The sequence below is a fragment of the Crocuta crocuta genome, unplaced genomic scaffold (assembly GCF_008692635.1).
Source record: "Crocuta crocuta isolate KB4526 unplaced genomic scaffold, BGI_CrCroc_1.0 scaffold132, whole genome shotgun sequence".
NCBI lineage: Eukaryota > Metazoa > Chordata > Mammalia > Carnivora > Hyaenidae > Crocuta > Crocuta crocuta.
In genome coordinates, this window is record NW_027528611.1 from 801028 (window position 1) to 817293 (window position 16266).

The following is a 16266-nucleotide window of genomic DNA, read 5'->3' on the forward strand; positions in this document are numbered from 1 at the left end:
TGAGCTCCTTGGAGGACAGAGACCTAACCGTACTCATTTCTGTAGCCAGCACTTAACCTAATGCCTAACATATAGCAGGCTCTCAGCAAAGATTGCTAAGTGAATATACAAGCCACTGAATATTAAATAGCTTATATTTAGGTAATCAATCTCAAGATCATCAAATCCAAGTGTTTCTTGTGAGTTTACAGTCTCTACAGGATTTTAACAATCATGAGGCAATAAGCTATTGTGGTTGCTTTCAAGTACTTGCTTTGGAGCCAAATTAGTGGGTTGGAATACATACTGAGAGGCAGAAGCTCTATAACTTTGGGCTGAAGTTACTGGACCTCTATTCTTTACCTTCCTCATCTATAAATGCAAAGGTAATAAAAACACCTAAATCATAAGAGGCTGTGAAAATTAAATATTAGTACCTATAAAGAGCTTAGATGAGTACTTAGAATATAGCAAACAATTCATAAATGTGACCTTCCAGTTTATTTTTTAAAGTTTGTTTATTTATTTTGAGAGCACACGTATGCACACAGAGCAGAGGGGCAGGGAGAGGGAGAGGGAGAGAGAGAAAGAATCTCAAGTAGGCTATGTGCTGTCAGGGCAGAGCCCTATGTGGGGCTCAATCCCATGAACTGTAGGCCATGACCTGAGCCGAAATCAAAAGTCTGATGTTTAACTGACTAAGCCATAGTTTATTATTATGATGAAAGACCACATCATGAGCTGAAATTTGTTCCTTGGCTTCTGTGACCTTGCCCATTATCATTCTCCCCTTCTCTTGATTTCTTCAGTTGCCTACTCTGTTTTGATTTCACTCTCAAGGTTCTATTCTCACTGCTTTTAATTGCTCTCATCCTTGCCAATCTCATTTAACCATTAGGTCTTCAACCATCATCTCCCAAGTGTTGGAGCTCACTCTGACCTCCCTTGTCCTGAGCTCCAACTCAAACTGTCCACTTGAACATGACAGTATCATATCTCAGATTAGCAAACCTCAATTTCTCAGATAATTGTAAAAACCTGAGAATTACAATAATGAGCCTCATAAGAGTTAGGAAATGAGATTCGTTTCAGAGAGTTTAACTCAAGATAAATACGCAATAGTTTAAAGCAGTGATGTCATCAGAGAGACTAGATCTAAAGCTAGTAGAACTAGACATCCTTACTCCGATGCAAGGTATTTATTTATCGAAAGGAAAAACATGACAGTATTCAATGGCCCAGACTGGCAAGTTATGGAAATACAGGAAGTGTTGTGTCCTAGGGGCTCCAAAGCTTAGGGTAGGTTTAAGCCTAGGCATGAAGGGTATGAAGGGTATGAAGATGTAATCTTGCATTGAATACAACACCTTCCCTGTATGTAGTTAAAGCGTACCTCACAATCAGCCTGACTCAATTAAAAATTCAATTCATTTCAATTCCACTTATTGAGTCCATATTTTGCCATTAGCTATATTAAATCCTTATCTGGGTTGGCTTCCCAGAAAGGTCTACCTCCAGAGAAAATGTTTTAGTCATCTATAAATTTTATTTCCAATCCCTGTTACAGGAATTTTCATGATGAACTAATAAAGCAATTTTTGGTTATGATTTGAGTTTCCACATACGTAAATTATAGAGAAAGTGCTGATCTTGCCAACATGAAAATTTCTATTCTCTGAGGTAATTATGTTTCCCACTGTGAATTAACTGATCAAAAGCATGGATTCTGAAGCCAAATGTCTACATGTGAATCCTGATTCTGATATCTAGTTGTTTGTGACTACAGGCAAATTATTTGAGCTTTTTGCACCTGTTTCCTTATCTGCAGGATAGCGATAATGATAGCATCTACTGTACTGGATTATCATGAAGAATAAAAGAGAAAATATGCAAAACATACAGAACACTGTTTTGCACATAAAGTGCTCAATAAATGGTAGTTATTGTTACCCTCCTCTTGCACACAACTCGGCTGCTCAAAGTTTTTCTGCGGCTTGATCCTGGTATGTATGAATCCAACTGAGATAAGCTCCAATCTGACCAGCTCCAATCTTTCCCTTAGACAAGGAATTCTTCACCTAAAGGCTACACTGAGCTTAAAAAAATTTTATTCAAAATTGTGTATACATGGATGGTATGTATTTTTCTGAGACAAGGGGCCATGCCTTTTATCAGTGTTCCTTAATAGCTACATGACCCAAATAGATTTTTAATAACAAAACCCACTGCCTTAACATTACCACTACCATTTTAATGTTTTCTTCTTCCCTCCTCTTAAATGGTTTCTACACCTTCCCCTGGGCCTGTAAATTACAATATTTTAAAAATTCTTTTCTCTGCAATGTTATTCTAGTATAACCCTTCCCATTTTTAGGGTTACTTCTCCAAAATAACTATAATAATATTACCTTGTTTGCTCAAAAACCTATTATCTAACATCCAAATTTAAGCCTCTATGACTTGACCATCATCTACCTTTCCAATCCTGTCCTCTATAAATGGCCCTAAAAGGGTCATTTGCCAGTATAGAACTCCATGAAGCTTTCCTCCACAGCTCATTCTACTCTGTCTAGAATGTCTTTTCACCACCTTATGTCTGTTTCAAGACCACTTTCTCCAGTAAACCAACACCCTTCTTCAAGAGTCACTGAAGAAGAAACACATAAGAAAAAATCATTCAAATGGACACATAAAACCATATATCAGGGTTTCTCAACCCTGGCATTATGGACACATCTGGCTGAATAACTTCTTGCTGTGGAGAGCTGTCCTGTGTAGTGTAGGATGTTCAGCAGCATGGGGTAGGAGTGGGGGACAAAATCACTCCTGGTTGAGAACCACAAATGTAACAAATATATTTAATTTCTCCTGATAAATAGTAAATTCTCTGAAGGCACAGTTTATGGTCTTCCTTACTATTATATTCTCAATTTTAACTAGTACACTGGTTTATGATAATTTGTTCTCTGTTAATCTTTCCAAAGTTAGAACACTCTAATGTACCATATTCCAAGGATTTCTATATGTTCATTAACTCTGAAACAACAAATTTCAACCTGTTATTAAAGCTTTTAAAAGGCAAAAACTGCTATGTCAAGATGTACCTAAAATTTTTAACACATATGGTTATAGGCTGTGTCCTAAAGAAGATGGTTAAAGCATTTAAAAATTGAAGTGGGCAGTGGACTTTCATATCACATATATAACAGCAGAATTCTACTGCTGAGGACTTACAGAAGAAAAGAAACCATTTCCTCCTCTCTTCAAACATCCTATGTTCTATGAAGTTATTATCTCAGTTAATTGCCTAGAAACATTCAAGGCCCAGTTAGTGACATAGGTAAGTTTTCAATCCAAGGCTCCTAAATTAGAAGTTCCCTAGATCAGTGATTCTCAGCACATATTAGGATCTTCTGCAAAGGTTAAAAACAAAACAAAACAAACAAATACAAAAAACAAACAAAATAAATCACACAGATCCTTGCACCTCCCTCCAGGTCAATAAAATCAGGGAATGGTGAAGATTAAAGCAAAAAAAAAAAATTTTTTTTTTTAATCTCTAATGGTATCTATTTTCCAGCCAGGATTGAGAACCACTGCCCTGGACTGGTTCAAAACTTCATACCTTGACAGTTAACATAGAAGACTATCTTTTAGAAAGACCTTAAGCTCTACAGAATTGCTAAAATATATTCTCTTAACTTGCTGACTTGGGCCTACATGTCAAAACTTTATCTTGAATTAGAAAGTCTGCTATCTTCTTTTCTAGACAAGGCATTACCAAGAAGCTCATGATCTGATTCTTGGGCTGCTTTCTCTACCACTTCACAGGATCTGGGCACTTACACTCCTCTTTACTTGGTGAAGTTACATTCAGTTCTGTCGGAAGCGGCTGCTGGCTGGGACTAAGAGTTGGCGTGGTTATCGAGGTATTGTTGTTGTCACTGGTGGTCTCTTCAGAAAACAAATCTGATTGGCTGTTACTTGTACTTGGAGCGGAATCATCGTCTGGTTGTTTCTTTTGAAAATCTGAGGAGAAAGAGTGATATAACCAGTTTAATGAAGGAGTTCACAATCTCCTTGGGAATTAAAAGACAATAAAAGTACAAAAATAAAAATTAAATGACACAACGGCAATAATATTCTGGGTAATAAAACACAGAAGTAAAAAACTGATTAAAAAAAAAAAACATATACCATATAAGTCCTCCAATGGCGCAGCACAACTGGAGTTAAAGCTTTCCATCGTATTTTTATTGTTCAGAAAATGGTAGACATACCAGTTTTAATGTAAGAGCTTACAAAGCCAAATACAAATTAAAATTTTAGGGGTAACCAAAGAAAACTTATTCAGGGGCACCTGGGTGGCTCAGTAGGTTGAGCATCCAACTCTTGATTTCAATTCAGGTCATGATCCCAGTGTTTGGAACTGAACTGAGCCCTATGTCAGACTCTGTGATGAGCCTGGAGCCTGCTTAAGATTCTCTCCCTCTCACCCTCTCCTCAGCTCAGGACTGTTCTCTAAAATAATAGAAAGAAGAAGAGGGAAGAAGGGAAGAAAGGAAGAAAAAGGAAGAAAGAAAGAAAGAAAGAGAGACAGAGAGAGAGAAAGAGAGAGAGAGAAAAAAGAGAGAGAGAGAAAGAGAGAGAGAAAGACAGAAAGATTTTGGGAAAAAATTGCATAGAAAAAAAGCACAGTAAATAAGAAACACGTAAGAAGATTGTAGAGATAAATAAGTACAAAGATATTAGTAATGGTAATAACCGTAAACTGACTAAACTCAGCAATTAAAAGATAATATTCAGATTGAATAAACAAAATCCTGCTTTATTCTGTTTACAAGACATACTAAAAACATGAACATGAGTATAAAGAAAAATTTAAAGTATATTAAAAAAATAGCAGCAAAGATACATGATTAAAAAGCCAGGAATAGCTGCAGTACTATCAGAAAATGTAGACTAAGGCCAGAGAGAGAGAGAGAGAGAGAGAGAGAGAGAGAGAGAGAGAAAGAGGATCATTATATAATTGTAAAAAAAAAAAGTTAAAACCAAAGAATTTACCAGCAAGATAAAACAATTTTAAACCTGTATGTACCTAATAACAAAACCTTAAAATATATAAAGCAAACATGACTGTATCTATGGAAACCTGACAAATTTACTATCATAATGGAAAGATTTTAATATACCTGTCTCAGCCAAAATAATTAGTAAAATTAGAGAAGATTAATAAGCATATGTAGACTCATATACCCAACACAAGATAATAAATTATTTTCAAACATATGAAGAATATTTACAAAAACTGGCTAAACCTGGCTAAATATTGATCACACATTAACCTATAAAGCAAAAGTCTTAACAGATGCCAAAGAATTGGTAAGATAAAAACAATATCAGCTGACCACAGAGCATGTAAATTAAAACTGATAAAAAATTCTATCATTTGAAAAAGTAAAAAATAAATTTTATTAACAATTTAAAGTAAACTCATGGGTCAAATCAGAAATTAGAAAATACTTACAAATAAATGATAAAGAAATTACTACTCATCAATATCCAGTAAAGAGAAACATGTGCATAGCATTATCTATACCTCACTCATTTCACACCTGGTATATGCCTGAGAGAATCTTAACACACATGTACAAGAATGTTAATTACACATTGTTTGCAATAGTAAAAAGTCAGAAACAACTTGAAGGTCCATAAACCATACTAAATTCATATAATGAAATAATGTATATTGTAAAAACAATTGCTACACACATCAGCAGGAATGAATCTCAGAATCACAGCACTGAAATGAAAAAACAAGTCACTAAATAACACAGTAAGATTGTGCTTACATAAACCTTAAAAAGAATCAAAATGCTCAGCCACCTGAGCCACCCAGGCACCCCTAAAAATATGTATGTTTAAACCATTAAAAAATAATTAACATAATTCAGTTTAGCGGTTACCTCTTAGGCTGAGGGAGCAGTGTGTAAGGTGAGAGGTATGCAAAAGTATTAAGAAAAATAGTTAATGTACATTGACAGAATAGATTACAATAAATTAAAATTCATGCATAAGGGAATACTAAAGGCAGTTAAAATTAATGGATAATGCTAAAAATAAAACAAAAACAATGTTGAGTGAGAAAAGCTATGGAAGAATATATAGTTTAATATTTATATAAAAATTTAGAATATGTAAAAATACCATATCTTATTTATCGATACATAATTACAATATAATGCCACGTGGGGAGATGATGCACCAAATTCAGGATAATGGTTATGTCTGGGGTGGGGGGGAGAGGGAGGACAGAGAGGAACAGAGATCTTCAATTCTATCTGTAATTCTTCATTTCTCCAAGTCGGTGCTGGGCATATAACTTAAGACTATTAGGTATAGTCTCTGTATTTTTCATTTAAGAAATCTAATGCTAGTCTATAAAGTACACATTATACTTTATCAATTCAGAGGAGGAAAGAAGATCCTGACAAGTCCACATTGCTTTATCTTTTAAACCACAGAGAAACTGCTATTATGCTCTTATCACCACATCAGAATCACTGTTTGAACATGTACTGAGCTATTATTTATGTTGTGCTTACCATATGCCAGGCAATGAACTAAATGTTTTATGTGTATAACCCATTTACATCAATTCTCAAGACAACCCTACCTAACAAGGGAAGTACAGTTACACAGTCATATACCACTTCACTGATGAAGAAACTGAGGCTGAGAAAAGTTTAGGTTATTTGTTCCAAGTTAAAGCTACTAAGTAGTAAGATGAGGAATTAAATACAGGTCATCTGACACTAAAACCCCATCCATGGTCTTTAATCACAGCCACAGGATGTAAAATGATGAGCACTAGTTTGGCCCAAGGAAAAGACCTCCACATAAGCCCCTACTGATTTACAGAACCAACGGTGAGTGCAATGGATTTAGCCAAAGAATCACTAACCTTTGTGCTGATCAGTGATCTAAAGCCTCTATTGCTTCTTTTCTGTGCATTTATTTCTCCTAGCTACTTTCTCATTCTTCAGTGTTTTGGCATTTTAGAATGGCTTATTACCTCGATGTTATTTGTACAGCACCTTTAGAAAAAAAGGTACTATAAAAAATGGAATATACAATAATGTAATAATCATGCTTGTTTATGTCATATCATCTCATTAGCTCTCTTATGTCAATAAGACATGTGTCCCTCCTATGACCATCTCTACCATTTAACTGGAAATGTTATAAGGCCCTAAAAGAACTAAATCATTATTACACCATCTAGCACAATCCCCACTGTCTGGAGACAGACACACAAACTCACTCAGGCACAGTAACACTTAAGGGTAAATGACATTGGTGTCCACAGACAATAACCAGGTCCCACCCACACAATCTCCAGCCCAAGCTTTCCATGCTCCTTCATGCTCAAGTACTTGTCTTTAAGTCTTCTTTTGTGAATTTTCAGTTGACACAATGTCCCTCCTTTTAACCCATTCTCCCAGGATGACTTTTCTACACCTTCACAGGATGATCAGGTGGAAAAAAATCACCATTACAAACCAAATTGGCTGTACACAAGAGAACTAGCAGAATCTCTATACATTCTCTGTTTGAATTCAATAAAGAGCCCAAGAATAAAAGAATTTTAAGTCAGAATTAACTTTAAAGATCCAGCTCAATCCTCTCCTCTCACAGATAAAGAAAGCAAGGGCCAAGAAAGTTAATGCAAGTCACCAGAAATTCACAGAGTTAAATACTAACAGTTTTCTAACTCTTGGGCCAACATTAGCAGCTTATATACTACAAAGAGCTTTTTTAAAGTTGGACTTGGGTTCAAATCCTAACTTTGCTATTTACTGGACATATGGCTAAAAGCAAACTTTAATCTTTTGGGACCTTGTCTGTAAAACAAAAGGAGGGCATTATTTCTTCTTCTCACAATAGTGTGGATGAAATAAGAGAATGTGCATAAAAGTATCTGGCACACAGAGTACTCAACAAATGCTAGCCCTTAAAAATAAAAGGGATTTTCCCAATTTATAGAAAGACCATGAATTATACTTTCCATTTAGTCATGACATCTGCATCTTAATTCCTACTCTCTTGTTCCTTTCTTTCTGAATCATTTGGTATCCAACTTCTGACAACTGACAAACAAAAACAGATTAAAAAAAAAAATCCCAGAAGTTTACTCCAAGGACGAAGGGGAGCAGATCTGCATCACATGTAAAAAAGTGAACAACAAAACAGGCAGAGACTGTGCCTCATCACTCTACTCTGGAAAGAAGTATGGGAAGGTGAAATAGTCACTTCATTTGACCCAGCCACAGTAAAGCCTTGTGCTTCCATTTGTTGTTCAGTTTTCATACAAGTGGGAAAACCAGAAAACTCTGAGCTTATCAACCTCTATGAAAAAAAAAATAGGAATAATTACTCCTTATCGTAAATTGGTAGAGTTAATTGTATATCCAAAGGTGTAAGCTTGGTGAATGTAAATAAAGCTTTCCAAAATAGTTTTGTAAAACCCAAGTAAAAACCTTTGGATTAATAGTATTGCTGTGCAACAACAAACAAAAGCCTAGATCCTGGCGGCTTAACTTATTATCAATTAAGGGGAAAAATAGTAATTTCTCAATGAAGGTAACTCTTAGAATCTGAAGTATCTAGAAATGGGATGTTTCCACAAAACGGAGAAAATGACCTAATGCTACCAATTGAGCAAAAAAGCCAATATAGTCCCTGGGGCTAGTAGCCCATATACTCACAGTACATATTTTTTTCTCTTACTTTTAGAATGATTTCTCTCACAAGTCAATCTTATTACAAAGTGTACCTCAAAAGACAGACAGCACTGTAAAAACACCTCGCCCTGCTCTGCTGACAAGTCTATTCACCTGAGCAGCCTCGCTGGGACTATACCTTATCTGGTTATTACTTAAAACTTACCTTTGGTTTGTACACACTCCAACTGTTTATCTCTCAGATGTACTATACAGATTTGGCAAGATGCTTAGCCCATTTAATTCCCACCCACTTCCAGATTAGGACAGTAACTACTATTTTTTGAATGATTTCTTCAAGGCAGAGAATACACAAAAGTGATTCAGAAAGGATTTCATTAAACTTACTTTGACAATAAATTCCTTTTTTAAAAACCTCTTCACAACCTACTTTTTGCCCTCAGCAATATATCATGAATATATTTTCTCTGTCACATATAGACATGTGTGATCATTCATAGGTGCAGTATGAGTCCACTCATAATACAGCAATTAAGCCAATTGACTATTATTATACCTGTGCAGTTACCAATTTTTCACTATTATAAGCAAGATTCCATTAAACTTCCTCAGGTAATATTGCTAGAAGTAGAACAACTGTGTAGGAGAGAACATGTATTTTTAACATTTGGTACATAATTTCAAATTCTCTTGGCACAATACGCTGTGATTTCCCACAGCACAAGACCTACTATGGTGGGTCTGCTCACTTGTCAGTACCCCACAATACATGGCCCCAGGATAAATAAATGCTCAATAAATGTTAACTGGTAAGTGGCCAAATGTATTCCTGTAGAAAAGCCCATCACTGGATTACATTTAAAATTATTTACCTGTTGTCATTTTAAACCTTTCACAAACTATTTTGTGTGCCTTCAAGGGCACTCCTAGCATCACCTGGATTAGCATTTCCAAAAGATGAGGTACTCAGGACCAGTGAGTTTCTATTTTCATAATTAATAGTAGAAATGAGAAATTCAACTGCATTTGTTCTAACTTGCCAAGTTTATATGGCCACTAATAAGGCTTCTATATCATTATTACAGACACTAAAGCAGGGTATAAAGAAAATTAAACTGGTGGTGAAAGAGGAGGTACGATTTAAGTGCCTACTATGAGCAAGGCACTCTGCCAGAGGCCTTATGTTCATTTCTCATTTAATCCTCAAAATAAACTGAGCAGTAGATGCTGTCCTCACACTTCAGCAGAGGACAGTGGGGCAATCTGCCCCTTCCTAACAAGTGCTGGAGCAGGGTTTTGATACCCAGGTTTATGTGGCTCTAAGGTCCATACTCTTCCCACTACAGCCTGCACCACTGAAGCAACCACTGCCCAGCTTGCCAAAACACAACAGCTTGCACACTGCAGGGGTTACTTTTCTAGTTCCCACATCCCATTCCAAATCTCCAAACTCCACCTGACTTTAGATGACAGATCTACAGATTACAATCCCATCTTTCCACTGGAAGCTTTATTTTAGCATTTCACACCATAAAATGCTTCAAGTTTCAAATAGCCGATTAAAGTGGAAATGTTGCAAATAAAAGCTCAATTTGATTACCTTAAAAGTTTAGTTCATCTAAGGCATTGTATAAAGGCCTCCTTTAAAAACAAAACAAAACAAAACAGGGTTCTTTTTCCTTTGCTTCATCCATTCCCCCAATTTATGTCCTAAATAGGCTAGAGCCTCCATTCATAAGTAACTTCTAGGTTTTTAAAGCTGCACATTCCTACCGCACCCCACTCATAAACCTTAGATACCTTATTTTTATTTAAAAGCTACAACGCCATTAGCCATTGGTCAGCCAACCAGTTTTAGCCTTCTGATTAAAATCCAAAAAAAAATTCTCATAGTTGGATGTTAACCAGGGTTAAAAGCCTCAGCAAAAATAAACTGGTTTGAACAAAAATTAGCAAGAACCAAGGACTGATAACACCTTAAATTCACTCACTTTGCATCCTATCTTATGGGGGAAACAGTGATCTATTCAATGTGGCTAGATTCATTTAAACTTCCTGTCATTAGTAATCTCTTTTAGCTTCTTAAAAAACAAAAAACTTTACCATATTCTCATGATTCCTCCTCTTTAAAACTCAGACTGTCTTCACTGATCTCAGAATACACACAGACTAGCTGATACTGATCTGATACTAATTGATACCTTCAGGTAAGTTTAAAATACATACATTACACACTCCCACGCACCACATATATCCTATTGATGGTGACTCCTGTCCTGTGTCTCTATCTGTGCCCATGAATCTTTGAGGTACATCTCAAAAACTACAGACCCTTGTCTTCTGCCCTTCTCTTCATCTCAGGATGGCACCAACATTCTCCTGGAGGCTGAAGCCAGAAGCCTGGGAATCATCTCAGACTCCACATTCTCTTACCCTTATTTGTACCTCTCAAAAAATCTCCATTATTTATGACTCCAAACATCTCTTGATCCCAGCCATTTCTCCATTACCACACTAATCTAAGTCATCATCATCTGTCGGATTCCTTCAATGGTACTCTATTTGATTTCTTTGCATCCTACTAGCTCTTGGCCTGCTCTAATCCATTCACCACAAAACAATCAGAATGATGTTGTAAAAACCAAACTTGGATAAGGTCATTTTCCTCCCTAAACCCTTAAATGGCCCCACCTTACCTTTATAATTAGATCCAAAATCATAAACATGTTTCAGAAGTTAACAAGTCTCTTTAAGAACTGGCTGCTGGCTATCTCTTCAGTCTCCTCTTAAGCCACTGCTTCTCCTCTCCCTCCTCCTACTTCAGGGGTCCTCTCTGTTTTTCAAACTTTCCATGCTTTTTTTTTCAACCTGGAATACTCTGATCACAGCATGTGACTATTTTTCTTTATCTTGCCATTTGCCTTGGTAAACTCCTACTCATCTTTGAATCTTAACATAAGAATGATTTCCTCAGGGAAGCCCTTAAGATTATATCCACAGAAGCACTTAATATATATTTGCTGGATGAAAAATAAGTGACTGTCTTATTCACTGTATACCCTAGACCCTAGCAAAAAAATATTATGTTTGCCACATAATACACAATATAGATTTGTTGAATATAACTTATTTGATCCAGCCAACATACTAAGTTTAAAAATATTAGTTCTCTTATGTGGAAACTAATTTGACAATAAACTATTTGTTAAAAAAAAAAAAAAGAAACTGAAAAAAAAAATAAAAATAAAAATATTAGTTCTCTCAGATCTTAATGGACTTTAAATTGCCACAAAACAGGAAGTGAATGTTTCTATATACAGTAAAAATATTAAATATCACTGTCTGTAAGCAGATGTTTACATTTTACAAGTTATCCCACATATATCTGCACATATAAAATTTTCTTCCTTACTACTCACCACAGGTAACTAGTTCTGATACGACTCAAAAAGTCTCTCAAGTCCTATTTGCTTAGGTCTGGACTACAGGGCTGGTAAGCCTTTATTTGAGAACAGGAATAAAATTACATTGGCTCCCCAATGTCTGTCTTCAAATGCTTCTTGCAAAATTAGTCAACAAGAGAATATATGAAGTTGACAAAGTTTACAAGCAAAACTCTTACCAGAAATTAAGCTTATTTTTATAATCTGGTTTATCACAAATTATACAGTCCCTAGATTCTTCACACCTATAGAGCCTACTGCTCAGAAGTGTGAACCAGCAAAAAAAGTTATTTGGAGGAAGGCTTATTTCTTATACAGCATTTATTGTGCAGACTCTACAGTTTTCTCAATAACTGTGTCTCCTACTCATTTACAGAGCATAAATTAATATGTTAACATTACAGCAAATATCTAAAGATCCATTAGTACTACAATAACATGCACCAGAGACCTATTTATTTCATTTCAGTCTAACCACAAAATGTGTCAATTTTTTTAAAAATCGAAAATACGGGGAGATGTTTTCTAAATATTGTGACAGCCTGGTTCCAACAAAATAAGCATTTAAAGATGCCTGTGCATGTATGTATGTGTATACATATGCGTATGTGTTCATGTGTATGTATGTGTACACACACACACACTACACATACAGCTCAACCATCAAAGGACTGATAGGGCTAGGCAAATTGTGGAAATATTAAGAAAAGCTGACAAAACAAAGTAGGCCAATTACAACCTAAAAACAAAACAAAACAAAAACCTGTCTTATCTGACACTTTAAACCAGTTAAAGACCTCTCCTTAGGCCATTAGTCCCTACTGTCATTCACAGATTGTTCCGATGGTATGGGTGTAGAATGAACATAACTGCTGGAGAGGTTGAAGCCTAGATTTTTATCCAGTTCAGACTTAAGATTTCAAATGCCCATGATGACTCAATAATAATGGAACAAAGAATTAGAAAAGTATTTGGGAATAAATTATAAAAAGTCAGGTTACCTCCTTTTTCAAAGATTCCTGATTGTTTTTATAATTGTACCTACAGTCTTCATAATACTATCCCTTCATTTCACCATGAAGAAGGGGAAGGAAGGAAGGAAGGAAGGAAGGAAGGTAGGAAGGAAGGAAGGGAGGAAGGGAGGAAGGAAACTCCCACTAGTATGTCCCTTTTTGCAAAGTGGGAGGGGAGCAGTGTTCATGCTCCTGCCATTGATACCCCTACAACTTGCTCCTCTTGTCTTGCTTCCCTCCATCCAGGAGAGCACCTCTTACTTTAGTGAGCTATTCCCACTCCATTTCCACTCTGTTCTCAGCCTCACCATCTCATATCAGGTCACATAACACCTATCTCTTACATTTAACCCTACTGCCAAGCTGATCACTTCATTTGCTCCAGGACTTACAACTTGGGGTGGGGGGTGGTATCTTTTGAGACACACATTTCCTATGGATAAAACCCAAAGAATATTCAGCACAAATAATTATTTTTCAAACAATGCACTATGCTATATTTTAAGAATGTCAATCTCCTTCCTAAAAAGTAACAGACTTACACTGTTTTAAACTGCTAAAAGAAAAAAAAAACTTTTTAAAGGATGAAGTGATGAGTTGACTAAACATGTTCTCATTACACCTATTAAAATATACCACGGGATGCTCAGAAAAAGACTAATTTTTATCCAATGAACACAAGGTAGCAAAATAATGTATGTTTGTGTGATTCACAATCCTCAGAAGGCATCTGTTTACTAGTAGAAAGAATTCTTTCTGAAGAATACTATGGCTATTTATGAAAAAGCTGCAGAATATAAGGAAAATCTTGTCTTTTACATAAAAGCTATCAGCAAAAGAGGTAAGAGATTTCTCCACTCATGAGAAAAGCTCATGCAGTTATCTATATATCCATCATAGTATGGTGTGGAATCAGACAAAGTTCAAATCGTGGCTCAGCCTCTTCATTGCTGTATGACGTTGGGCAAGTTATTCAACTTCTCTAGCTTCAGTTTTCTTCTATAAAATGAGAATAATAATTTTATCTTCTCCATAAGGTTACCGTGCAGATTATGTTAGATACTACACGTTAAAGTCTTAGAACAATGCCAGTACATCGTAAGTCTCTAACTAGGATTTTTATTATTCCTTTCTGCCTCCTTGCACACAATTTTCTAAAACTCTGCTAGTGTAAGATTGGCAATGAAAAATAATTTCTCTGATGCCAGTAAATAAACAGATGGAAATTATACCTAACTTGGTTTCATTAACAATGTAAACTAATCTTGGGGTTATAAACTCAGAAGTTTTCAAGGATCAGGTAGTCAGAAATGTATAAAGTCAGCTGGCCTAAAGCAATATGGAGTGGTGGCTACTGTGGCTAACTGGCAAGTATAAACCTCACCTAAAGGCACATGGGGGTGCCTGGGTGGCCCAGTCAGTTAACACTCAACTTGATTTCAGCTCTGGTCATGTTCTTGCAGTTCATGAATTTGAGCCCTATATCGGGCTCTGTGCTCACAGTGCAGACTCTGTTTCGGATCTTGTATCTCCCTCTCTCTGCCCCTTCCCTGTTTGTGCTCTCTCTCAAAAAAGATAAACATTTAAAAAAAATTTTTTTAAGCTTTGTTGTTCAATAATATTGGATTATTCATTCCACATACTGGTAAAAAAATTATTTATCCAATATATGTGGAACTGATATAAAGAGCAAATAGGAAAGTACAGAGATACAAGAGAATGAAACAGAACTATGTTTGATCCTGGCTAAGCTTCTCAGAAGCAGTGTCCATACTTATTTCTTCATCCGCATAGAATGTTAAAAACCGACTCCACAGGACTTTTCTGAAGATAGACAATAACGCAGTATCCTTCTAAGACAGATGTGTTCAATAAAATTTTAAATGAATAACAAACGAAAGTCAAAACATTCATGTAGGTCTAGAATAGAGATTCTTTTCTTATATGGTGAGTCAGCTTAGGATAATTTAAGCTGTGACAACAGATAACCCGAAAATCTAAAGACTTTACAACAAAAATAGTTTGTTGGTTTTGTTCACATGTGTCTTCATTCCAGGAATCCAGAATGAAAGAGTCGCTCTAACCGGAACACCACTGGTTCTGTGATTAGAGGGGAAAGAGAAAGATGAGCTATACCCTAACTTTCTGTTCACTAGTGGCATATGAACTTTTTTATTCACATTTTATTTGTTAAAAGATATCACATGGCCAAATCTGATGATGAGAACAGAGAAGTATAATCCTCCCACCAAGGAGCAGTGAATACATGGAAACACTAATATAATCTAGAGTTTATAATATGTGTGCCCAGAAAATTTTGCATTTAATTCTGGGTTAATCTTCTGAAATTAAATGCATTATTGTGTATGCATACAGGTCCATTTTTCCTCTAAGCAAATGGAGCATGAATATTATATTTTGACAAGTATCAGAGACCAAAATGGCCTAAAAGAAATCAGACTGGGTTGGGAAGAAGTCAAGTCTCAAACATATAACCATTACTAGTGATTTTATAACAGTAAATCAATAGTCCTAACTCTGATTTTCCGAGCTTCTGGTTACTAGACAGTGTGAGCTAAGGAGGTGATCCAAACTAGAACAAATTATCCTAAAATTTGTATGGGACCACAAAAGATCCCGAATAGCCAAAGTAATATTGAAGAAGAAAACCAAAACAGGAGGCATCACAATCCCAGACTTTAGCCTCTACTACAAAGCTGTAATCATCAAGACAGTACAGTATTGGCACAAAAACAGACACATAGACCAATGGAATAGAGAATTCAGAATTGGACCCAAAAATGTATGGCCAACTAATCTTTGACAAAGTGAGAAAGAATATCCAATGGAAAAAAGACAGACTCTTTAACAGATGGTGTTGGGAGAACTAGACAGCAACGTGCAAAAGAATGAAACTAGATCATTTTCTCACACCATACACAAAAATAAACTCAAAATGGATAAAGGACCTGAAAGTGAGACAGAAAACCATCAAAACCCTAGAGGAGACAGCAGGAAACAACCTCCCTGACCTCCACCGCAGCAATTTCTTACTTGACACATCCCCAAAGGCAAGGGAATCAAGAG

At 35.9% G+C, this 16266-nt stretch overlaps 1 protein-coding gene across 1 annotated transcript in view; it reads right to left on the reverse strand.

The window, feature by feature from the left end:
- ZFAND3 (zinc finger AN1-type containing 3) overlaps positions 1-16266 on the reverse strand; it is a 318409-nt gene that overhangs the window by 75874 nt on the left and 226269 nt on the right. Inside the window, exon 3 of the mRNA XM_077754868.1 lies at positions 3826-4008. Within this exon, the coding sequence (XP_077610994.1) occupies positions 3826-4008 (183 nt within the window). The remainder of the gene's footprint in view (positions 1-3825; positions 4009-16266) is intronic.